The sequence below is a fragment of the Micromys minutus genome, assembly GCF_963924665.1.
Source record: "Micromys minutus genome assembly, chromosome: 10".
Lineage (NCBI taxonomy): Eukaryota > Metazoa > Chordata > Mammalia > Rodentia > Muridae > Micromys > Micromys minutus.
The window spans coordinates 17,929,783-17,955,171 of NC_137979.1; the positions used below are offsets into that span (position 1 = coordinate 17,929,783).

General features: G+C 42.7%; 1 protein-coding gene across 2 annotated transcripts in view; it reads right to left on the reverse strand.

Moving 5' to 3' along the window:
* The window catches only part of DNAH9 (dynein axonemal heavy chain 9), a gene marked incomplete at both ends in the record, with an annotated part of 315,299 nt that overhangs the window by 162,313 nt on the left and 127,597 nt on the right, over positions 1 to 25,389 (reverse strand). For both annotated transcript variants that reach the window (XM_080922531.1, XM_080922532.1), the window contains 7 exons: positions 592 to 766; positions 8,956 to 9,103; positions 10,637 to 10,745; positions 12,996 to 13,123; positions 17,471 to 17,681; positions 21,101 to 21,388; positions 24,230 to 24,368. In XM_080922531.1, coding sequence (XP_080778657.1) covers positions 592 to 766; positions 8,956 to 9,103; positions 10,637 to 10,745; positions 12,996 to 13,123; positions 17,471 to 17,681; positions 21,101 to 21,388; positions 24,230 to 24,368 — 1,198 coding nt within the window. The remainder of the gene's footprint in view (positions 1 to 591; positions 767 to 8,955; positions 9,104 to 10,636; positions 10,746 to 12,995; positions 13,124 to 17,470; positions 17,682 to 21,100; positions 21,389 to 24,229; positions 24,369 to 25,389) is intronic.

A 25,389-nucleotide genomic window follows, 5' to 3' on the forward strand; every position in this document is an offset into this window, starting at 1 on the left:
ATAGGAAGGGTTAGGGAATCATTGTCTGAGTCAATGTCTCTATGCCTCCACAACATGAGGCTACAGTGGAAAACACGCAGTGGTAAATATTACTTGGTTTCCTACTTACAGCTAACATTTGACGTGATCTTCTCTATGCTTAAAGGACATAGAGACACCCTGGGGAACTCTGGCTAGCTACAAAGTAGCACATCCTTCTGAAGATCTCTAGATGAAGGCTGAAGATGTTCCTTTCATTTAGATTCCTATAGTATAACACTCTCTGATCCTGCTCTATAAAATGCAGGTCATCTTACCAAGTAGCATACACATCCCCACAGTTGTCTAAGTCCCAACGCTGCACAGCTTTCCACAAAAGCAGAGGTATGCTTCTCATCCCAAAAGCAATAGTTCCAAACATACCCTCCTCTGTCTCAGCCTGAGAGGCTTCTGCCAGGGGACCCATGCCTTTAGTGGCACAGTGTGCAAGAAACTAGTCTGGTGATTTCAAATGACTGCACAGTTTAGTGGCCTGTCCTCCAAGCCTGTGGCAGTGTCAGCTTTTCTTGCTATATAATACAACATGCTATTTATCTCAACATGCCATCTTACCTGATCTTGGACCATGGAACCGCCAAATGCCCAGATGGCAGCAAACACGAAGTAGAGTTCATATATTTCCTTGGGGCAGTCAGCAGGAATGTCCTCCTTTGTAAGGAGGCACTCAAGGAGGTAGCACAGCGTCTGGATCATGCTCTGCTCTGGAACTGGTATTATCTTCTTAAATCTGCAGAGAGAGAGAGAGAAGGGGGTGATCTAAGACTCCATGAGTCTTCTGAAATAAGCTTGTCTGTCCTCTGATACTCTCCTTTCCTATCTTCTCCTTTGTTTGCATTGAAATTTCCTTCACAGTATTTGGGGAATACAGGTGTGGGGGAAAAAATGAACCAATGTTCATATTTTTACCCATCTTGTAATTTCTTCAGTGCTCAGAGAACAGCTGAATCCTGGGGATGTAGCTTAGTGGTAAAGAACTTGCCCAGTATACACAAGGTCCTGGGTCAATTCCCAGTGTCACCTGTAAATGTACATACACACATGTGTGTGCACACCTACAGACATTCATACAGCTATATAGTCATGTACTCTCATACCACACGTACTTCTCTTTCTTTCTCTCTCTCTCTCTCTCTCTCTCTCTCTCTCTCTCACACACACACACACACACACACACACACACACACACTTCTATCTCTCCAACTGTGTAGACAGGATACATCATGTAAACATATAACCAGTTCATATTACCTTTTACTATGGGATATTGTCCTTCTAGACTGTGGAAGGCAGAGTCACTGTTATCCAGTATTACCAGATGATCAGCAGTACCAACAGCCATCTGAAAAGTCATTTACAGCTCTCGGGCCTCTAAATTGATGGGCATCCACTTTCTCCAACTTTTTTTGCTTGCAGCTGCTTCTAATCTGTCTGGTGTCTTTATAACAGCATGAGTGTGTGGTCTAATGGCAGACATAGCTTCCCTCCAACTTTTTTTTTGTTTGCAGCTGCTTCTAATCTGTCTGGTGACCTTATAACAACACGAATGTGTGGTCTAATGGCAGACATAGCTTCCATGAATAATGAAGGAGACAAGTCCTAATGATCCATCCATCATTTGTTCAATACATACTTGTGATAGAATAATAAAATGCCATCATCTCTGGCTCTATATTGGAAACGGCACCAGAATAAGATGTCAGTTGTCTGTCTACTACAAAATGAGATTCCAGATAACCCAGGTGGAACCGACTTCCAACTCTGACCTCTGAACTTCTTAGTGGTATTGAGGATCAAAATAATTACAACGAGAACTTTGGTTTTCAGCAGATACTCTATGTCTCACAGGAAGGTGAGGGTTTGTCCCAAGGGAAAAGCAGGGAATAGGCTTCAGATGGCTTGCTCTGAGCTGGAAATTCTAGTGCCTGAGAAACAGTAGGGACTTGTGGATCCGAGAGCATTTGTAAAGAGGTTTCTTCCTAAGGTGTCCTGAGCTCTAGTTTGTCAAAGCAAGGGAGAGGAAAAGGCTTTTGGGAATCCACTGAGATCCATGTGCATGTGGGGCTGTTTGGGGGCTACAGGATCACCTTGCAGAATTTTGCGTGACCAGTAGCATATCGCTGGATAAAGAAGTTGGAAACATATCTTTCAAGGAATGTAGATGGGAGATGCTAATGAGGAGAGTCACAAGGATCTCCCACATGTCCCAAAGGAAGGAGTTAGAGTTTGAGATCTGTCGTTATAGTAGCCACCGATACACGGTTCCAGCCATACCCCCCACTCCTTCTCTGTACTGTCTTTGTTCATCTCTGATGGATGCTTCTACATATGGGAGAGAAGAGATGATGAAAACTGCCCTTCCTCACCATGGAATAGTGCTGCTAAATCAGAAACCCCATTGTAAGTAAGATTTCAGCATGCTGTGTGTGTGTGTGTGTGTGTGTGTGTGTGTGTGTGTGTGTGTGTGTGACTAGAAGTGAGTATGGATATGTATTACCAAGGAATGACCAGGAACTTTGTAAACATTGACTCCGATTTTTCTGTTTGTTTGTTCAAGAAGACAGTCATCTTGGTACACAACTCAATTTTGTAATAGCCTTTTAACTTAATCTCACCATACCTTCCCCAGTTACACACATGTGCCAATTACACACATGTGGCACCATGCATATCTCACACCTCCATCTGACCCAGGGGCAGGAGAGAAACCACCCCACCAGATCTACAAAAACAGTTCTGAAGGGACCCTAAAATTGCTTTATAGTTAAGCTGTATTAAATGAATTATACTAAAATCCCTTACTACCTGAACTCTAAGACGATCAGCAACACACAGGCCAGGGAATAAACTGGGAGAAGTTAGATAACAGCTCAGAAGAAATAGGCAGCTTCTCTCCACATCTATTCCTATAGTTTCAATAGCAAATCCACTAGGGAACTTTACAAAGCAGGGGAGAGAGTTCAGCATTCTCACCAAGGGATCTTGGCATGTCAGGGAGTTTTCCATTCCCCAGTAAAAAAGAGCACTAAACAGCAGGCAGCAGTAGCCACAGCTTAGGGCATAGAGCCTCTGGAAGTGTGTACCACACTTTTTGAAACAGATGTTTTCGTGGGCAGACAGACCAGGGTGTCCTGTGATGGAAGAAAGAGGAGCCATACTGGGAGAGTCCTGGCTTCTTAGCACTGTAGGAGAGCAGCTCTAAAAAGCCATTCTACAAAGACCCTCGCTGAGCTGGTGGCTGGATGGCACACGACCATCTGCAAACCAGCTCTGGAGAGACTCAGAAGGAGTGTCACAGGACTGTATCCTGACACCTGGTCTAGAATTACTCTAGAACTGCTGGGAAGAAACCTCAAATCAGAGCCGTGCACAGGAGTCAGTGAGGTGGAAACATTATCAGAGCCAGAGTCTGTGGAGGAACAAGTGATGTGGCCAGCACTAGGGAGGACTACCTGGGGCAGGGCCAGTGTCACTACCAGATTCCTGAAGCCCTTGCAGAGATATGGCTAGTGTCTGGGGGCCTGGGAAGGAGTACTCAAGGACTTGAGATCTGGAATCCAGAGTCTGATAGACTGCAATGATGCTCAGTCCCCACCCAGCTTTCTCCTCCACACTCATCCCTCCTTTGCTTTATACCTAATGCCAACTTTGTATGTGACTATGCTAAAAGGTGCAGAATCAGCTTTTGAAAAATTTCAAATATCTTCATAATAAAAGCTTTAAAGACACTGGGAACAGAAGAAACATCTCTCCAAAAAAATAACCTCTGCATATCAGAAAACCCATGGCTGACATCACAGTAAGTACCTAAACCTCAAAGCATCTCCTCTTAAGTCAGGGTGTTGTGTCCACTCTTACTCAAGATAGTGCTGGAAGTCTTGGCTACAGTAAGTAAAAGGAATATGACTGGGAAAAGAAATCAAAGTATCCTCATTTGTAGATGATAAAACAACTCCCTAAAAATCTCTTAGAAATGATGAATACTTTCATAAAAAACTAATATACAAAATCAGTACCATGCTGGGGCAAAGGGTCTGTGGCTAGAAATGTCACAGGCCTTAGGGAAAAACCTATTAACACATTCTGCTAAATAAACACAGTATCCAAACAACTTCTGCGATTTGTGGCTGCACAAATTACATTAGCGCATCTCTCAGTTCTCACCCGAGTAGCTTCTTGCGGTAGATGGTGAATAACCCAGAGCCTCACTACTGTTCGATGGGAAAAAATAAGAGACGGTGATGTGTGTGTTAAGCCACAAAATGTCAGTCTGTATGCCTCCCTGAAAGGATAGGGGGTCATAGCAGAAGGGGTGGGAGGTATAGAGAGATTACAAGAGACAGATAGTAGGCAGCTACAAGAAAACAATGGGTTTTATTGTTATTGTTTTGTTTTCTGTTTTTTGGACACACAGGGTGGTTGAATTATAAATTTAAAATAATCATAATCCCATGCACAAGACTAATGTGAGGTTAGGCCAGACAAAACCACAGTCTGGAGGAAAAGAGGTGGGAGAAAAGCCCTGCCCTTGGGGAGGAGCTATTGGTATTTGATAGCTGTTGGGAGAGGAAATATCAACTTTGGTTAAGCATGTGACTCATGGTAGGTCAAAGACTCTCAGGGCAGGCCTCACACTCACGAGCATTTGGGCAATTCAAAGTGAACTTGTTCATTATTTTAAAGGGGAGAGAAGAAGAAGTTGGGTGATGGAGGAGGGTTTCACTGAGAGGAAAGTGTTACATGTGTTTGGGAGGAGTTTAAGGGGGAGAAGTAAATATGATTGCAATATATTATATGAAATGCTTTTTAAAAGTATAAAATATTATCAAAATCAGTATCCTTTTAAAATACCAATAACCAGCATGCCAAGAAAAAACATGGGAAACATGTAAATTGCATTTACAGTTGCTTCAAAGATAAACCTTGAACTAACCAAACTAAGGGAGCAAAAGACCTCAACAATGAAGATGCGAAATATCTAGGAAAGAAACCAAACAAGGGAATTAGGAACCATAAAAGCTGCCAGTGCTCATGGAGAAAAAGAATTAGCATTGTGAGTGTGTTGCAGAAGTTAATCTGGATATTTAGTGTGATATCTATAAACTTCCCAGTGACATTGGTCTCAGAACCAGAAAAAAATTAAGTTTGTACTGAAACACACAATGCCATGAATATAAACCAATCTTAAGAAGATATAACTCAGCCGGCAACATCACATCACCTGATCTCAAATCATGCTACAAAGCCATAGTGGCAAAGACAGCATTGTGTGGTTAAAAAAGCAGGCACATAGAGCAACAGACCTCCTAGATCAGCCCATACAGCTACAGATAGCTATTTTTTTTTTTTTTTTTTTTTTTGACAGAACTACCCAAAGTACACACTGGAAGAAATACAGTTCTTGCAACAAATGGTGCTGAGAAAACTGAAGCTCTCTGTGTAATGAAACTAGATTCCCATTTATCAAACTGCAAAACAATTAACTTCAAGTGATTGATGATCTTAATATAAGACCTGAAGCTTTGAAACTGTTAAGAGAAAAAAGCAGGGAAACATTTCACGATATAGGCATAAGCAAGGAGTTTCTAAATAGGAATGTAGTTGCTCAGAACATACCGTCAATGATTGATAAGTAGAAACTCATAAAATTATAAAGCTTCTATGAAGAACAGGAAATAACCCAGTGAAAAGACAGTCAGCAGGAAGAAGAGAAACCTTTTCTAGTTATATATCTGATAGAGGATTGCTAATCTATAATATAATAAGAACTTAAATATTCTAAACAAAAAATGAGAACAACTCAGTGGGGGGGGGCATTAATGAAATGAACAGACAGTTCTAAATAGGTGAAGTACAATGGTCAGCACACGTGTGAAAAATGTTCATCTTCATTGGCCACCAGAAAAATGCAGATCAAAACAACTCTGAGAGTGCATCTTATTCCAGTCACAATGGCAGTCACTGAGGAAACAAATAACAACAGCCATGGGTGAAGGATGTAGACAAGAGGGAGCACTTAATATATACTACCGGAATATAAACCAGTCAGGCTACTATGTAGATCACTATGTGAACTTCTAAAAATACTAACAACAACCTACCATATGATCCAATGATACCCATGCCTAGGTACTTACTGGAAGGTCTCCAAGTTCATAGAATTGAAACACTATCCTCAATAGCTGATATAGACTTAACCTGTTGTCTAGCAAGAGAGGAAGGGATGGAAAATGTGGTGTCTGTCTGTCTGTCTGTCTGTCTGTCTGTCTCTCTGTGTTTGTCTGTCCCTCTCTATCTCTTTGTCTGTCTCTCTGTTTCCCTCTGTCTTCCTGTCTCCCTGTCTCTCTCTCTCTCTGTCTCTCAGAAGTTTCCTTCTGTCATAAAAAGGAATAAAGCTTTGCCATTTGTAGGGAAATGAATGCAATTAGAGATGATCATATTAAAATAGTGAAGCTGATCTTAGAAAGACAACTATAATATTTTCATTTGCAATTCCTAAATTTTATGTAAACATGTAAGATCACGTATGCATTCATGATGAGAAAATAGAAGTAAAACTTGTCCAGGAGAACAAAGAGGACTGGTGTGGAAGATAGCCACTGAGGGTACAACATATGTAACTGCATGACAATACCCTTTTGTGACACAGTACCATGCATAATGAATATATGCAACAAAAGAAAACAAAATCTTTATATATATGTGTGTGTATATATATATACATACATACATACATACACACACACACACACACACACACACACACACATATATATATATATTGGTATCACCCGGCATCCACGCAGAAACTAAAAGAAGAGGGATCAGCTATTGTACAGCAGTTTTTTGGAGTCTGAAACATTCTTCTATCTTTCAGGGAAACTCTTTAAGTTAGAAGATAAACAACTTGGGAAGTCCCTAAATAGACCATATTTAAAAGGTTCTTCCCTCCAATGGTATATAAACAGAAAAGACTGCTAAAAGTCATTCTCAGACAAGCCAAGCTGCACAGAAGGCTCTGAGGCTAGACTAGGTGCTTGGAAGAAGTAGAAACGAATCTAAGTAGAAACGAATCTAGCAACTTGAAAAAGGTTTAGACCAATAGAGTCACTTGGAAGGGACACTCTCCAACCTGCAGGCTAGGCAGTGTGCTCAAGGTTCCCAGCTTTTGGGAGCTATTGCCCATGCCAGGATGAGTCATTTCTGCTCCTATAAGTGATCTCACTCATATACCTGCAAGTAACCCCAATAAAACTCATTGGGTGTGTGGTGTCTATAAATTTGATCTGTTATGGGCTCCCTATCTGGAAAATGTGTATAATGTCACCCCAGAAAAAACACTTGTGTCAAACAATACCAGCCCATCATGCTAACACCTCACCCTTCTTTGGTAATACAGCTGCATATGGTGCTTGCTCACTTTACATACTGCTGCCAAAGCCAGGGCCTGCTCGTTTCCGGAGATACATCAGATATGAAGGATGCAGGACCCAGAGCCATGAGGGGCAGAAGGTCTTTCAAAGGCTTCAGAAGTGGAAAATCATTAAGAATATCAACCCCAACAGAAAGTACATCAGAACCAGTGTTCGGTTAAATATCTAAATTATGACCTCAATTAGAAGACTATAGCCCCATTTCTGGTTGTAAAGTATACATTGTTAATATGGGTAGATCTGCTTTTTAGAGTGGGGGATAGGGTAGGATATACCGAGTAAGAATGTCTTTGTCCCCTATGACTTTGCCTCCTGTTGAAATCTCCCTCCCCACTGCCTCTGTCCTTGTAAGCAACTGGAATCAGGCCACTGATGAAGGAAGTAAATATTGAGTGGTGGGGTTTATCAGTACTTGTCTCTGCTGGCCATTCTTGGCCAAACTATGGTAATTGGTTTCAGGGTCACAGAATAAAGCATCAAATGGAGCATAAACACATATGCCAGCCAATAAATTATAAGTGAGTATGAGAGAAGTAAGCTTTAAACTTGGGAGTCTCTCTGTTGACCTAAGTACTATCCTTGCTTTAATACTTCTTTGCTTAGTCAAGCATAATTAGTCTTTTATTTAAGTGACAGGTGGTGCTTTAGTTTGGATCAGAGAGTCTCCTAGCACCAGTGTGTTAGTAGCTTGGGCTCCAATTTAGTGCAATTGGGAGGGAGTGGAGCCTTTAAGAAGAGGGAATTAGTGGGGTCTTTCGGTTACTGCAGATGTGATTTTGCAAAGATATAGCAGTCTGATTTGTTCCTTCTTTCTTTTACTTCCCAGATGTGAGATGAATGGTTTGGCTCTGCCGCATGCACTGCCCATGAGTCTCTACAGACACCCCCAAAACAGGGTCAACTGATCATAGACTGAAGCTGCAGATCTAGAGCCAAGGAAAATCTTTCTTCTTCACAAATTAATTATCTGGGGTGGTTTTTTTTTTTTTTTTCAGGAATAAAAACCCGACTAATGCAGGTGGCTAGAGTAAAAGCAAACTCCCTTGGCAGGACTGGTCAAGTGACCTATCACATCAGACCCTACATTATTACATATATTCAGGAACAGGATGTAGGTGTACAACCTTGAAAAGCATATCTTTTCTATCTGGTCTAGTTGGAGGGCCAAATGCCTACTCTGTAAGCCAAAGGCTCTGGGCTCAGGGCAGATGTCGGCCATTAAAGACAGGTGTCCCCTGTAGACAGAACCATGTGGCTCTTAGAAAAAGCACTTTAAACCATCTTCCCTTCTTTCCTCTCCTCCACTTCTCTCTGGTTGACAACAAGCACTGCATGCTCATCCTAATGTGTGTTTCCCTCTGCCAACTGCTGTGTCTAGAGGCCTCTGGTTTTGAGAACAGGACAGAACATCAGCAGGGATTCAACGGTGAGCCAGCCAGTTCTTAATGACTTTATTGATGTACTTTCTTCCTGTTTCTTGGCCTACCTGGTTCTGAGGGTGTCCAAGCAGGTAGGAAGGTATTTGTCAAACAAGATGGTCAGATTGGCTCTCTCAGTTTGGACCTCCCTCTGGTCAATCCAGCTGCTTACAGGAGGGTTCCATCCCAGGTCTGCAGGGTTTATGTAGAGGATCCCTGAGTGCACAGGGAATATGGTTAAGTGAGTATTCTATACATGTCAGTAGATTCTTCACACAAGAAAGCCAGCTTCTCAGTATGAAAATGTACAGAAGCCTGGACCCAGAACTGGGTCCTCGCCTAGGTCAAAGAGGCACATGTATTTGCTGCTGAAGACCAAAGCCAAGTCAAAGAAGGAGAGAGAATGGTGATGGAGAGGAACCTGGGGACAAGTCTAGATAGGAGGAAAGAAATCTGAGATTGATCAGCGATTGTTGTCAGCATGTGGGAATGTCAGCAGTGAGGAAAATGGAGGTCCCCTAAGGATGGGCCCATGTCTTCATTGCTGCATACTCTCAATTTGACATTTTGTTTTAACCAAAGGTCATTTCTGGATGAAACTGAGCTGAAGATCTTAAGAAAAGATTGTCACAAATTATCTAGGTAGGACATTTGTCAGTGTCACTACAAGGGAGGGAGGAAGAGGGGAAGGGAGAGGGAGAAGGAAGGAGAACCCATGTGAAGAAGGGGAAGACTGGAGTGACATAGGCTAAGGACTGCCTGAGCTCAGAGATTCAGACATACAAGGAGCCATGCTCCCAAGAACCTCTGGAGGGAGCACAGCCTCGCTGGCCTTAGTTTTGTGTGTCTTACTTATGAAAACATGGGCCAACACACTTTTGCAGTTTCCAAGGCTACTGAGCGCATGTAATATGTTACACTTGTCACGGCTGCCCCGGACAATGAACAGAGAGGATAGGCAGCCAGCTCTCCAGCCCCGTGCTCACCAACTTCAGTGTGGCCATTTAGAGAACATCTGCTATGATGTCTGAGATCATAACGTTTCTTCGTTATTTATTAATTTTATATTATTTTATAAAAGTTGTGAGTAGTTTTAGTGAGATAGCCACGATACATAAATCACCACACATTTAATGTAGACTTCTTGTTAGTTTTGGATTTGTGAATCTAAGGGTAACCTATCACCATGATGGCGGCCCTCAATACATTCATCACGTTGAAGGATCTCTATGGTTCTCATGCTCTATTCTGTTTTTCAGTAAGATCCTAGCAACCGCAGCACCCTTCCTTCACCACGACTATCTCATCAAAAAGGACCCCCTTTGTCCTCTAGTCTCTGCTAATAAACTGAGTGGGTGCAGACAGGGGACAGTTAGGATCACACTACCACTTGCCACATGGAATTAATGAGAAGCAGCAATGCCTGTCTCTGCTGACAGGAAGGCCAGACCTGGCCCGAATCTTGCCCAATTCAAGACATTCCCCTCAGTGTCCAGTTGTACAGATCAGAGGATATTTCCTCTTCCTTAGATACAACACTTTTCCTGAAGGTGCAAAGTCATGTGGGTGGTCTACATCTCATGGTGCTTGTTTGCTCTTGTGGGCATGGTTTAAGGGCTGAGAACTTGACCAGAATTTTGAAGGATCTGGTTTGCAGCTCCTGTCTGGGGTTTTCTTCCTGACAAAGCAAATGTGTACCCATAAGCACATTCCTCAATGGAGCCACTTGACTTTACAGGTCAGACATACCTGCTCTGGAGACAGTTGCTGGTGTGGCTGTGCGAAGGTGGCTGATCTCGAAAAGGAGACGCATTGTAGGGTTAAGGGGGATTCTCTCGTTGCTCGCTAGGGTCAGTACCTGGAATCCACAGAAGGGATAATCACTTAGGAGGGAGCTGTGATGCTGCCCTGGTTTGAAGCTAAAATGGCCCATAGGCTCATGGGAATACATTGTCCTCAGTCTGCAGTGCTGTTGGGAGGTTATGGAACCCTTGAGACTTGGGGTCTATGTGGTGGAGGAGAATCATTGATGGTAGATGTGTGAAGGTTACAGCAGGGGTGCAATTTCCAGACTTGTGCTCTGCATCCCATCCGCCAAAATGTGAAGCCTGGTTCCCATGTGTTTCCTCTTGCTGCATCTTCTCACCCTGATGAAGCTGATGGAAGTCAGCCCTTTCTCCCATAGCTTCTCTGTCAGGAGTTTAACCACAGAGAAAAAGAAGTACTAATACTCATGTATTGGTAGCTAGTGGGGTTTGATGGGCTCTTGTCACCTGGGGACGTGGATATGCTACACTTAGAGTATGCCCCCAAAACACCATAAGAAGTAGAATCTTTTAGAGGTGGTCAGACCTTGAGGATCCACTTGGGTACAGGGACGAGTGCTGATCACAAGGGTTCATGTCTGAATTCTACCCCACACTTTCTCTTGTCCTTCCCCTGCCTTTCAGGCTGCATTCCCCACCTGTAGCCCTGTGATCAGCCTGAGATCTTGACTGGTAGATGCTGGGAGGGAAATCAAGGAATGAGGGCTGGGAGCTAAGTGACCTCAAGTAATAATGAGCGTGTTGAGAACAGACTCTTGGGAGGCAGCCTCAGTGAGACAGCTCATTTAATGGACTAAGGGTATTTAAACCTTTGGGGGAGTGTGTAGGGGCTTTCTTCAGGGGTAAGTGTAAAACATTGCACATGGCTAGGGTGCTGTGGATGCCTCATTAGCACAAGGAGGACTTTCAGGTACTGCTGGGAAAGATCTCATGAGGGGAGAGGAAGTTTAACCTGGCTAATAGGTTACATGACCTCCTTCCGTGGGCAAAGGTGAGGCACAGAGCTACATTTGCCAGGACATGCAGGCCCTGGGGCAGAGGGGGATAGGCAGATCCTACTCCAGCCTATCTCAGGGTGAGATTTCCAAGGTTTAGGTGCAGCTTGACCCCACTTTTGTTCCAGGCCTGTTCTCCACTGCTCCATGGCTCCCCTGCCCCACAGTCATCCTTCCTGGGGATTACAAGTGACTACCCAGCTAGAAAGCTTCCACGAGGTATGGCCTCTTGATCTTAGACTTCCAGTCTCTAGAATTGCACAACTGCCAAATCAATGTTTTTCTCAGTCTCCAGTATCCTGGCACAAAACATGGACAGAACTGGTTCTCACTACCCTTTCTCCTATCTCAGGCCTTACTATGTACCCCAGGCTGGCCTCAAACTCACTATGTAGACCAAGGTGCTCTTGAATTCAAGATCCTCCTGCTTCTGCCTCCTGAGTGTGTGTGCCCGTACACCTGTGTGTTTTCTGTGCTCTCAAACCTGAATGTTTTCTCCAGCAATACCTTCTCTTTATTCCTTTGTATCCTTTCCCCCCCTCACTCTTGTACCTCAGTGAGTCTGGAAAATAAAGTTATTTAAACACTCCAAATTGATGCTGATAATTTGAATGAACCAGACCATATTGGAACAATAGAACTATAAAAAGAAAGGGACCTGTGTGTCACACTTCTGCTCTTCCTTCTAAGCAGCCCCGCTGGGAGACTGTGCATTTATTCTAATGATCCTATGAATCTGGAGTCATTTGAACATTTCCAATCTGGACATGGTTTTTAAACAAGTTTGGATGCAGCTCCCAGAATAACACCCATTTTACTGAGATGCAGTTAGTTCACACTGTAAGAAGTAACGTTTACTCTCTGAGGGTAGGCATTTATCATCCCATAGGGTGCTTGATGGACTCAGAATGTTTCTGATATTTACTTTCCTTGTTTATTAAAGGGAAATGAATTATAAAAAAAAAAACGATTTGAATGTATGACTAACATTCTTCTCAGCTCTAAATATCAAATGAATCCACAGACAGAAGATTCCGAAAGTCATAAAAACCATTCCCAAAACAGGGTGGGCAATGGCAGGGCCTCTTAAGCAGGTCCAAGGGGGAACAGGTAAGTCCTGGTATCTCACTGAAGATACCACTGAGGGCTGCTTGTGCTAGGCTGGTCCTCACATGGAATCAAGATTTCCAGGTGTGCTGTCACACTGTCTTCCTAGATGAACACTGCATGGGGGCCCTCCCTTCCCTGCAGAAGATCATGGATGACACAACGCCCCTAGTATGATACCTTGTTATCATCCATGACGGTGTTCAGAGACTCGATCCACATTGGGTCTATATCACCATCCAGTAAGATCCACTTGGGCCCATCATGGGAGATGTTGGCGAGCTCTCTCATGATGGAAGAGAACAGTCCTGAAAGGAGGCACAAACATCTTCTTTTCCAGTTCAGCACTGATCCCCCCTCTCTTAACATGGCTTCCCTGCATTGGCTGTAACACTCTGGGGGTGCAAGCAGATGAGCCAGGACACACCCAGCTTTGTATCTTGCTCTTCCTGGCACCCGACACACATTCCCAAGGCACATGCTCTGTGTATCAGACTAACCCCAGAAGAGCAGTAAGGACAAGACAGTAGCTGCAGATCTTGACAGTCCAGATTTTTATGTCTCAAAGGACCCAGTAAATCATTTTGTCAAGTGACGGCATCACATGAGAATCACACCACGGTGTTTGAGGTGAAGGCTCTAAGCTGTGTAATTACAGCCGTAGCAAACCTGGTTCAGGATGGGCTTTTGGAACCAACTCCTTCAGGTCTCACTGTTGTTACCTGGGGATCTATACATTAATTTGGGTAGGATTGATTTGCATATTAAATACTCCTACTAAATAATAGAATCTCTTCCTAAAAATTTAATTCAGATATTGTCTTGTGCCAATACTAATACTATATAGTTTAAACACCTATTTCATTGGCCAAAGTATTCCTATATATTTCATATTTCTGCCATGAATTTGAATGGGATTTTCTCCTTTGGGGTTCTTACTTTGTTGCTTGCTATTATTAATGGAGAGAAAAGCTACCAAATGAATGTTATATGTTTATGTTCAATTATATTTAGTATATTGTCGTATTAATTGCTGTGATTTTTTTTCAATAACGTCTTCTGGATTTTTCTTAATGTAAAGTTGCAGAATTAAAAAACTAAGAACTTTTTTTCCCTCTTCTTCTCCAGTTTACACCATATGCTGCCCCCCCACCCCACTGCAGTCCCTGAGCCACCAAAACAGGCCTGAATTACAAGGATGGTAAAGGCTTCCCCGACTGGTTCTCCTTCCTCAGGAAGAGAACTTATGCATAATCATCAGGAAGGGCTGGTTTTTCTGAGGGCTTTAGGTCCAGTGTCTATCATATTGGGGGAGGGGTCTGCCAGATCCCATTTCCCTTAGAACTTCCAGCAGGAGCAGCTATTGAACTTTGAATATCCATCCGTCAATCAAATTAATTTATCTTTTAGCTTGTCAATGCATTCTGTCACCATTTTATAAAACCAATTGTCTGGCCGGTACTCTGAGAACTCTTTGGAGACCCCTGGATTCTATTTATGGCTACTTGATTTAGAAATTTTGCCTCTACAGCAATAAGATGATGACTTTTTCCTTTGGTTCTAACACAAAAACTGGTATCAAAATTATTCTAGATCCACAGAATGAAATCCGGAGCCACCATTTTATGGTTTGAAATGATCCACTTTTGCCTCTCTACTACCTGTACATTTTCATTTTCATTAATTTACTCAGGTTCCTTACTTGCTATGGACTGATTGTTACTAATCTATATTTTCCTCAGGGTTATCTATGTGAGATATTATGTCGCCTGCTTAAACATTCTTCTTAAATCTTATTTCTACTGCTCTATAGTAATCTCTAAAAAATGTTGAGCATGCCATAGATGTGCAGATGTTCGTGGAGAACACAGGATAGCTTCCAGTGTCAATCCTAGGTGCTCTCCATTTAGTTGTCCTTGAAGCAAAGTCCCTCACAGGCCTGGAGCTTATTAAGTAAGCGAGGTGAGGTGACTAGTGAGGCCAGAGCAATCTCCTCCTCTGCAGCAGTGGAGCTACAATCATCGGAGGGCCTTTTTTTTTTTTTTTTTTTTTTTTTTGTGAGTTATGAGCTCTAGTCTTGGTGCTCACAAGTCAAGCACTTTAATGACTGGGCTATTTTTCCAGGCCTGTCTTTGTGTATACACACACACATGCACACACACACTCCCACACATGCACACACACACACACACACACACACACACACACACACACTCATACTTTCACACATGCATACACATAAACACACACTCTCACACACACTCTCTCTCACATACACACACACACACTCACACATGCATACACAAACCTCTTCACACACACACATGCACACACACAACCCTCCCACAGTCACACACCCTCACACATTCACATACACTCTCTCTCACACATACACACACACACACACACACACACATGCACACACACACACCCTCTCACAGGCACACACCCGCACACATGCACACACATGCACACACAATATATACTGTTTTCCTACCAAGAATGCTCACAAGAACCGTATTGATCTTAAAAGAAAAAACTCCAAAAAACAATATTCAGTGTGATTTTCATCTATGCTTGTTTCTGTTGGTTTGTTTCCTTCTAATTTCAGACTTCATCTTCATTAGTTTCACTGCCCTAAGGTTGAGTTTAATGAGGATAAAAACTTCCATTTTCAGTTTATTTTCTTGATAGAGTTTAATCTGCTTTGAATCCGCAGATTGAAAAGATTCTCTGGGTTCTGTGTGAACTATACTGCTCATTGGTTCTTCGATGGGTTTTACTTTGATCATCTTTGTGATTCCGGTACAGGGAGCACTTTTGGATTTTTTAAGTAGGAGATTGTATGGGGGTTATTTTCTTGCTAGTTAATTATAATTCAGCTGCATTACCAGAGAATGTAGCCTATAACATGAGACTTAGGAATTCAATATACGCTTAGTTGAATTTTTAAACTTTTTAAACTATTCCATGAACCTAGCAAGAGAGAAATATTTCTTATGTATGGAATGCAAAGTTGAGTAACTGTGTATCATTTTGAATTCAGTGATATACTGAGGATTCTTCTATGCGTGTTCTTCCTTTTCTCTCCATTGGAACCATATGATTCCAAAAAGGGGTATAGAAAAATAGCACCCTACATTTCTAGCAAATTCTTTTAAAAAAATCTCTAAAAAGCTGTATACCATTTGCCTCAAAATTGTGCTATTTACTGAATACAGATTCTTGATTACTATATTGTTTCTGCAAGTTTTTCCGAACATAATGTATAAATTAAATATAGTTTTAATTAGAATTACAGTAAAGTTTAAAGCATTGAATTATCATATCAAGTTCAAATTTAATATGAAAAAATCAAGTGTCTGAGAGTATCACAACAGATTATAAAAGAATTATGAGAACCAATGTGTCTCATCAGACTATAAACTGTGCCTCAGAATGATACATCTGACATGGAATAAAACAGGAGAAGATGGGAGTGGACAGACTGGGAAGTCTGGAGTAGGAGCTCAGTGTGCACGGGATTTAATACACACCAAGCTGGCATTCACACCCAGATAGAAAGAATGGTCTACTTAATAAATGGTCCTGGCAGAATCAATTGCCCATCTGGAAGGAAGGAAGGTTGATTTTTCTACACAACCTCCTACTAAGCCCCCAAATAAATTCCAGATGGGTTAAAAAACATGAATGTAAAAGAATTCTTATTGACCAAATTTATGATCTTATATGTGCAGCTGAAAATTAGACAGAGTTATAAATGGACAGGAATCTCAGCTGTTAAAAGAGTGAAACACATGTAGTTTCCTTTAAAAATGCATGATAAGTTACAGCATAAAGTTCTATAGAAACATGTCAGGAGACAGCATTAGCAACATACATAATGTATCATAAACAGAGCTGCCTTTAGGGCTTCTGCATGTGTATACATATGAATATAGGAACTCTTACACACTGATACAGAGTAGCAGCGGGAAGCAAGACACAAGAGGCACAGCAGTAACAGCAACAAGAAACAAAGCATCACTAACAGGGAAATAAAACCCAGAGAAGCAGCTTATTAACTTTCCTTGTTCTGGACCTCTGGCTGAAACTCCCAAATTAAAGAAATTCAGACAGTTTGGCTCTGATGAAGTCAGACATTTAACCATTAAGAGAGGTTGATATCTCCTTACCCAGACCACAGGGTTTGTGGGTTTGGAGTCTTCTGGATCTCTATGGAGGACAGCATTAGCCTACAAGCCCTTTCTAGGATACAGAGGTTATCCCATGTGTCACCAGACACTAGATCCAGGCACTGTTACATAGCAGGGTCCCTCTCTAGGATGCTGGCAGGTGCTACTTCCTTGAGAATGAGATACAAACTTCCCTTTCTTGTATATCCCTTGAATCCATATGAAGCAATGTAGCCACTCTGTGGTACTTTAAGGATCTTTCCAATAGGGGGCTAGGAGAGTTCTTAGGAGAGGGACATTTACAAAGCTAGGGTTTTCCTCCCAGCCCACAGTGGCTTCTTCCTTTCTGACGATCCTGTAATTTTCTTGGGTGGTCCCCATGACCAGCTCAGCGTCCTCTTCCCTGCGGTTCACCTTGACTTTTGAGCCCTTCCAGAACTCTGTGGATAAAGACTTTGTCTTGGAGCATCTCGCTCTTACCATCCTTCCATTCTCGAGTGGCTGGGTTGATGATGCCAAAGAGTTCATCATTTGTGACAGCTTTGGGGTTGAGGTCAGTCCACACAGGGCGGCGTCTCATGATCTGATAGGTCTTGTGTAAAGACCTCAGTACTTGTGACTTCCCAGTACCAGCACCACCCACGACGAATACAGAGTGCCTCACCGCTAGCAGCTCCTCTAGCTGGACCACCTGGGAGGAGAAAAAAGCAGTGGGAGGGACAGGTTATCATGCCTACTCTGCTATGAGCATGGCTGGTGTGTGAGGTGAGGCTTGAAGTAAACCATGGAACAATGGGAGTGTTTATCATGAACATCATGGGGATTAAAATGCAGAAGCATCAGCATTTCCTCATTTTCTCACCTGAGTATCAGTGGCTAAGTTCTAAGAAGCTGCCAATGAGGTGCATTTCCATTGCTGTCATAGTCTGATAGGGAAGAAGTCATGTTGGAAAGTCATAGTACTTAGGGGAAAGTAACCCAAATATTTACAAAATGTGTGGGAATCACTGATCTTGAAGACAACAAGAATAAGCAAAGGTTTCCAGAGAATAGGGCATTTGAATCAGGGATCTACAGGGAAATAGGAGTTTGTCCAGAGGATGCACAGGGAAATTATATTGGAAGACCTAGGGACATGAGGTTGACAGCATACACACAGGTTTGCAGTATCATATCGAATGTGATATGGGTGGCTGGGTGGTCTGGGGGGACAGAGGCAGAAAACACCATGGAGAAAATGGTAGCATCAAACTACTATGCAGACAGTCAGATGCTAAATTAAAGCTCAGAACAGACTTGTAGGCAGTCAAGCTCCTGCCGTCGGTCTGCTCCTTCAGAGGCTACCTATAGTACTGGAGATAAAGTCCTAAATCCCTTGGCAATCTGGCGCAAACCAGACTCCATTCTCATCTTTCATCCCCCAATATACACATTTCCATCTATACAAACATACATGCGGCTCGCTGGTGCCGAGTTTCACGTCTCTGCTTTGTGCTCACAGGTACCTTTCCTGTGTCACAGCACTTGACACCATCCTAATGCCTACTTTCCTGGCTCACTTATTGATAGCCAGCTCACCAAAGGAAGCTAGGACTTTAAAGGGTGGGGCTTAGTGAGCAGTGCTTTGGTAACTTGGATATATGCTATTATAAGGGACTAAGGTTTCTTGTGGTAGCCTGTGAGACCTGGTTCTTTCTCATGAGAAGGTGCATACAAAAGACTCCTAAACTTGGCCCTAGCTCTTTCAAGCCCCTTCAAGCTTCCTTCCCAGATGTGATTGCTTGCTTGAGAACATATTTCTGCCACTGCTGCCTGTCATGTTGGTCCTCTCCAGGGCTGAGTCAAAGTCAGTGTTATGCCTTTGAACTTCAAGGTTTCTGACTTACCTGCATTTCTTCCAACCAGCTAGGAAACTTAACTTTCTTTGCTCTTGACCCTTGAAACTCCATGAGGATGTCTTTGACTGACCCTACAACATGCCCACTGTTCTGTGTTAAGTCATTTTAGTCCACACACACCACTTTCCAGCTCAAGGAGCTTTGTCCTAAAGCTTTATCTGAGGGCATCCTATCCCACAATCCCCTTTCGTCTGTCAGAGCTGATACATCTGCCATGTTTTCAGAAACTTACCATAATGTCCACCACTCACTTTCTATAGCTCTATGAGCTATTTTCTTTGCCTTTAAGCAATTATAATATGAACTTTAAGGGATCACAGGATCCCATGAGGGCTCAGTGAGACAGTTTTGGGGGAATTATTTTGTAGAAGTGGAAGTGAAAATGTGAAGGAAGTAGGGAATGCTGTCTTCTGCTTTTAAAAACTTTTTAGCAGAGGGCTTTTGTCTTATCAGAAGCAGCCACAGGAAAGGAAAGGAAAAAAGAAGAAAGTAGGATTTCAGACAACCTACAGAAGGAAAGACAAGATACTAGAAGGACACTGAAGATCATGGTAGGTGTTGGTGTGCTAGATGCTATGACCAGACTCCAAAGAGTAGGGAAACACATGACTCGCCCTGATTTTAACACAGCATCTTTAGTTACAACTATTATATGACCCTTGCTGAGTTTAACTTATCTCCTAGGAGACTGTGCATCCTAGGATTAGCCACTTAAGGGAACACCCTCAGCATGACATTCAGAGCCCTCTCTTTAACGGCCCCATCCTGTCTCTCCAGTCTTACTTCAACTCTCTACCAGTTCCTACCACCTCAGTACCTTTTCCTTTGTCATTACTGGGCTTCCTACTGTTGTCTGCATAACCCCTGTTTCCTGCACACACCCCTTTGTTGACCTCTTTTACCCTAAATAGAAGGTAACCTCATCTTTCCTTACTTTAAAAGACCATCTCTCCACTGAGCTTGGAAGGCAGGAGATAGTGAGTGGGGGTGGAGCAACTGGGTGTAAAGGGCAGGTCATTCCTGCTTTCTTTTCTTCTGTAAAATAAAATCCCTGCAGTGAAAACATACCTCATTGCACTGAAAAGGGTGTGGGCCAATTCACTCTGAAATTTGTCTTTTCATAACTCCGGCTTATTATCTACCAATGAATATACTGTGTGTCGAAGATTCCTCCAGGAAGATCTTTGCAGTACTTCCCTTCAGGGGGCACACTTTCTCCCTCATAAAAGACCTTCCTGTGCTGTCTTCTAGAAGTTCATTTCTCCACTTGTGAAATGCCTGTGTTATCTGCCTCAGGTTGTCGGGGAGATCGAATGTGAGACTTAATGTAAAACCCACGTGGGAACTCCAAAGTGATGCACAAGTGTTTCTCACAACTGTTACTTGACAGGAAGAACAGTCTATGTCTTTGTACTTGGACACCTTGGCTGTTCTTTATGGTCACTGTCTTCTGCAACCAGAGAAACTTGTTTCCATGCAAAGCGGTCATTTCTAGCATTTCTATTTCATATACATCCTGAAGCCATTGCATTTGGAAAAAAATCATACTTTAAAATGACAGACTCGTGGAAAACCAGGATTAGTGTGGGCAGGGAGACATGTAGAAAACTGTGCTCCAAGCCTTAAAGTGTCAGCAGTAACCCCTGTCCCTAACGTGATGGCTGCACAGTTCATTTTTTCTTTGCCTCAATGTCAGTATGCACGTTGCTGGTTTAAATCAGTTTAAGCACTGGGCTTCCTCATTAGAGAGGCAGGTCCTGTTCTGTTGAAGACTATTTTAATATCAATTAAAGATCAGACCCAGATGGAACCTTCCTCATTAAGCCACTGTTTGAATGTGAGGGAGATGGTCTCCCAGGCTCCCTGTGTGCTCTTGCGGTGTTTGCAGCAGAATATGAGCACCCTAAATTGGTCTTAAAGATGCCAGAAAGATATAGCAAAGTTTCAGCTTTCCCTCTTAAGGTCGTTAGCACTAAATAGTTCATTTTCTATTGATGTTAATGGCAGGAGGCTCCCTCTTTGTCTTGTCTCCCTCACCATTATTCCACATTGTGGTCCCCACCTAAAGAACTACTAAGTGTATTAAGCTCTTTCTAATTGAGTGTATATCTATACATCTAGGATTCTATTGGAATGAAGGATGAAGTATAATGTGTGGTCCAAGAAAAAAATTCAGAGACAGATAAGGCTTGTCAGGGAAAACCTCACATACCTTGAGCACAAAGTTGTCCTCAGCCTGAAGCTTAAGGTCCACAATTGCTTTCCGAACCACAGCTTCAAAGTTCAGATCTCTCTTCCGGGGGACATCAAGAGCAGGAAAGAGGTCACCGATCAAACCCATGAACACTGGCAGGTCATCTGTCACAATCTTGGGGATGTTGAAGTCTCTCAAAGAGCGCATCAGGACTTGGTCCTCTGGTCTGTCAGGGTCTCCTCGTTTCAGTGATCCTGCTACCACGAGGACAGACTTGATGGCCCGAAGTCCCCAGTCATAGTGGTCCTGTGGGAAGATAGCACCACAAGGCCAGAGTTGCTTAGATGTGGAGTATCATATTCATGGGCCATATAACTCACACAGAATTCTAGCATGGTCACTACTGAAACTCAGGAGGAGGGTGGGTGACTAGGTCTCTGAACACTATGCTCTTGGTCTGGCATTGCTTATACTTTTCCATCTAGGATAACACAGCAGACAGAACATTCAAGGGGATGGGGCCCTATAGGATGAACAAGACCCATTTTCAAATTGACTTAGTTGTTTCTCATATATTCAGAGGGCTGTCAAGAAGAGAGCATTTTAGCTGTTAGAGAAAGTACAGGTCCAGCTTGAGATTTTCCTGAGAGGCTTCCAAACTTATCAAGAATAGTTTTTTAAAAGTATACTTTCTGAGGCTAGGGGCATAGTTAATGGCAGAAATCTTGTCTAGCATATGCAAGCTCCTGGGTTTGACTCCCAACACTATAAGGAAAATTGTAAGAGGTCCATAGTACTACCAGTGCTGATGGCAGATTCTGGGGCAAATGGATCATAAAACTGGCCCCAGGGTTCCACAGCATGGTGAGTGGAGGAGGCGGTTCAGAATACAGAATGTGATCTCATAGGAATCTAGGTTCAAGTCCCTATTTTGCCTCTCACCATATCACAACATAATTAAAGCTGTGATAAACACCACAAAGGAAAACATTCCCATGTGCTGTGAAGACAAAACTCGCAGTGGCTGTATCTAGGAGACTGGGGCTGGAGATGGACTCCTCAGGGAAAGGCATTATGGAAAACCGGAAGGAGTAGAAGTCAGTTAGGCACAGACGAGGAGCAGCGCAGCCAAGAAAACGTGGTTTTCACCAGCTCGAGATGAGATGAAAATTTATCTTAGGGAGCTCCAAGGGAACTTAGGCAGGTAGAACATGGAATTCGAACCATGAGTGTAAGCTGTTGAGGAAGGCAGGGGACAGAGCAGTACAGCCTTCAGCTGAGGGATGACGAGTTGGTCTTGATGCTAAGACCGGTGAGGAACATTTGAAAATAATTAGCTTAGTTGTTATCTGGCCAATGGGTTGAGGAAGTTGAGTTACCAGCAACAAAGTTACTCTAGAGTCAGGTGCAAGAGCTTAACAGAGACATGGGTTCTTGCAACTAGAACAACTACAGTGAGCATGGAAGAGCATGGCTGATTCTGGTTAGTGCTAGTCAGCGTTCTGCTGCAGTAATAAGCAGCAAGGCGAAAATAAATGTGAGTAGAGAGGTTTATTTTAGCTTACAGATTTCAATTCATCATTGAGAGAAGCCAGGAGAGTAACTCAAGGAAGCATCTTGAAGCAGAAACCAGTGAGAGCCACATATTCATTTGTTTCCATGATCACACTGTGCCCTCTTTCTTATATAGCACAGGCCTACTTGGCTAGAGATGGCATTGCCCGTGGTGGTCTGGGCCCTCCTAAATCAAGAAAATGCTCCCACAGCCATGCCCACCGGTCAGAGTGATGGAGACAGTTTCTCCATTGAGGATCTCACTTCTCAGAAGTGTCAAGTTGACTACCAAGATGAGCCATTACAAGGAGACTCCAGAAAGCAGAATCAACATCACTTTGTTAATGATTAGGTTTAAGAAGGAAAAGAAAAAGAGGAGGAGGAGGAGGAAGCAAAGAAGAAGAGGAAGAAGAGGAGGAGGAAGAGAAAGAAGAAGGAGCAGAAGAAGAAGCAGAAGCAGAAGAAAAAGAAAAAGCAGAAGAAGAAGGAGCAGAAGAAGAAGCAGAAGCAGAAGCAGAAGAAAAAGAAGAAGCAGAAGCAGAAGAAAAAGAAGAAGCAGAAGAAGAAGCAGAAGAAGAAGCAGAAGAAGAAGAAGAAGAAGAAGAAGAAGAAGAAGAAGAAGAAGAAGAAGAAGAAGAAGAAGAAGAAGAAGAAGAAGAAGAAGAAGAAGAAGAAGAAGAAGAAGAAGAAGAAGATAGTGTTGTGGATGAATCTTTGTCCCTCATCCTCCCACTTAGTAAGTACATGATGGCTTCACATACTGTGTCAAAGATAGCAGGGGAAAAAAGGGTTGGTGGGGTTGGCTGGGAAGAGAAGCTTTGAGTGTGCTGAGTGGCGGTGCTCTCTAGATATATGGAGAATGGTGGGGTATACCATTGGCAGTATATGTTTAGACATAAAAAAGAGGCTTGTGACAGGATTAGGAGTACCGAAGTCACAGGCCTGATAGTCAGTGGTGATGGAGAACCCAGAGAGAGGAGAGGATGTGATGAACAAGTATGGAGAAAACAGGATGCCCCCATCTTGTAAATATGTGACGGGGGCTGATAGAGTCCACATAAGTGAAGCTAATCAAAGCAACATGACCCCAAAGGGAGCATAAAACTTCCTGAGAAGCTTTTGTGGTCATCCTTGATACCAAAAAATTCCCCATGCAAAGTATGGGCTTTTCAGGTACTGGGTTCAATTTTACTAAGATGCTATTTCCTGGGTCTGCCTTCAATAGAAGGCGTTTTAAAATTACAATACTAAGGAAAAGCATAAAGCTCTTATTCTAACCCCCGCAGTACCCCCAATCTCATGTCCCGTCAGGAAGAGCCCATTTCCTCCAGGGACTGCCACTCATCACTGCTATGGTTTTCATGGAGCACTTATCTGAGAAAGGTGATGGAAAACAGTATTAAAAATAATTTGGTACTCCAAGACTCTGAACAAGTGCCGAGTTGAAAATTGAAACACAAACTTTTATCGCAGAAGTACCCAAAGCTCGTATTATTGTATATCAGACCAGACACACTGTGGGATACATCTAGTCTGTGGATTTAGAGTTAAGCCTCAGAGTGGTACTGTCATCAGCTTCCACAGGGATCCTACCTGCTTGGAGAGAAGTTCTTTACATAGCCGGTAAAGGGTAATGAACTTCCTGGCCAACAATCGGGCTTCAATGAATCCTTCGGCAACCAGCATAATCTCACAGATCAGCTCAAAGTCTGGAACTACCATTGCACAGGGCCTGGATGCAGGGAGACAGAGGCTGAGAAACTGAGTTGAAGGGGAGACTGCAGGACAAGAGATGCTTGCTGTGACAAAGAGCTGTCTTCAAGGGCAAAAATTCATGGAAGTGTGCAAACACTTCATCTAACACTTTTAAATCTGAGATGAGTTAAGTAAGGATAAAGGGAGTGACCCTCTGACCCCAAAATGGTGGATAATATTAACAGATGTGGGGAAGAGTCAGGGATACAGCTCAGGTCTTGTGTCTTGAGGTCAATGTGCCTCATGCAAAGACGAGGATTAACACAGCAAGCTGTCTAAATAAGTAAGGTCAGAGAATGGAGTCTCTCCCTGGGTGTCTGCTGGAATCAGAACATTTCTCAACTTCATCTCCTCAAGGTGGGGATGTCCTCCAGGTGGCCATGGTCTGTTTTGCATCTATTTATATACATTTTTATTTAAGTTTCCAAAGCTAAGGTCCAGGGTCAAGATTAGCACCATCTAGACATAAGATGACACACATAAGAACACAGAAGAACTGAGGTTTCCATCTCTATCTAAGATGAAACTATATCTTATATAAGATTATAAGAAAATTTACTGTGGTTTTTTTCTCCCCTCTGGCACTAATAGTATAGGTTTTTTAAATTGTAAGTGACTTGTCAAATCTATTAATTTATTTGGTATGTTGTGGGTACTTACAATTATTTAATTGAATTTGAAGAACAGAAGTCAAGCTTGAATAATGTTCCTTAGAAGCCACCACCTTGTTGAGACAATGTGTCTCACTGGTTTGCAGCTCACTTATTTGGATATGCTGGTTGGCCAGCAAGCTCCAGGGAGATAGATGCCTTTATTCTCCTCTCTGGCGCTGAAATGACTGGCACCACACCCAGCTTTTAAAAAGTAGACCGAACTGAAGTTCTTGTGTTTGCACCACAAGCACTTTATTGGCTGAGATATCTCTCTGTCAAGCCTCTTTAATTGTGTTGTTAACATTTATTTTTCAAAATTATTGAAGTACATACATATTGTCCTTT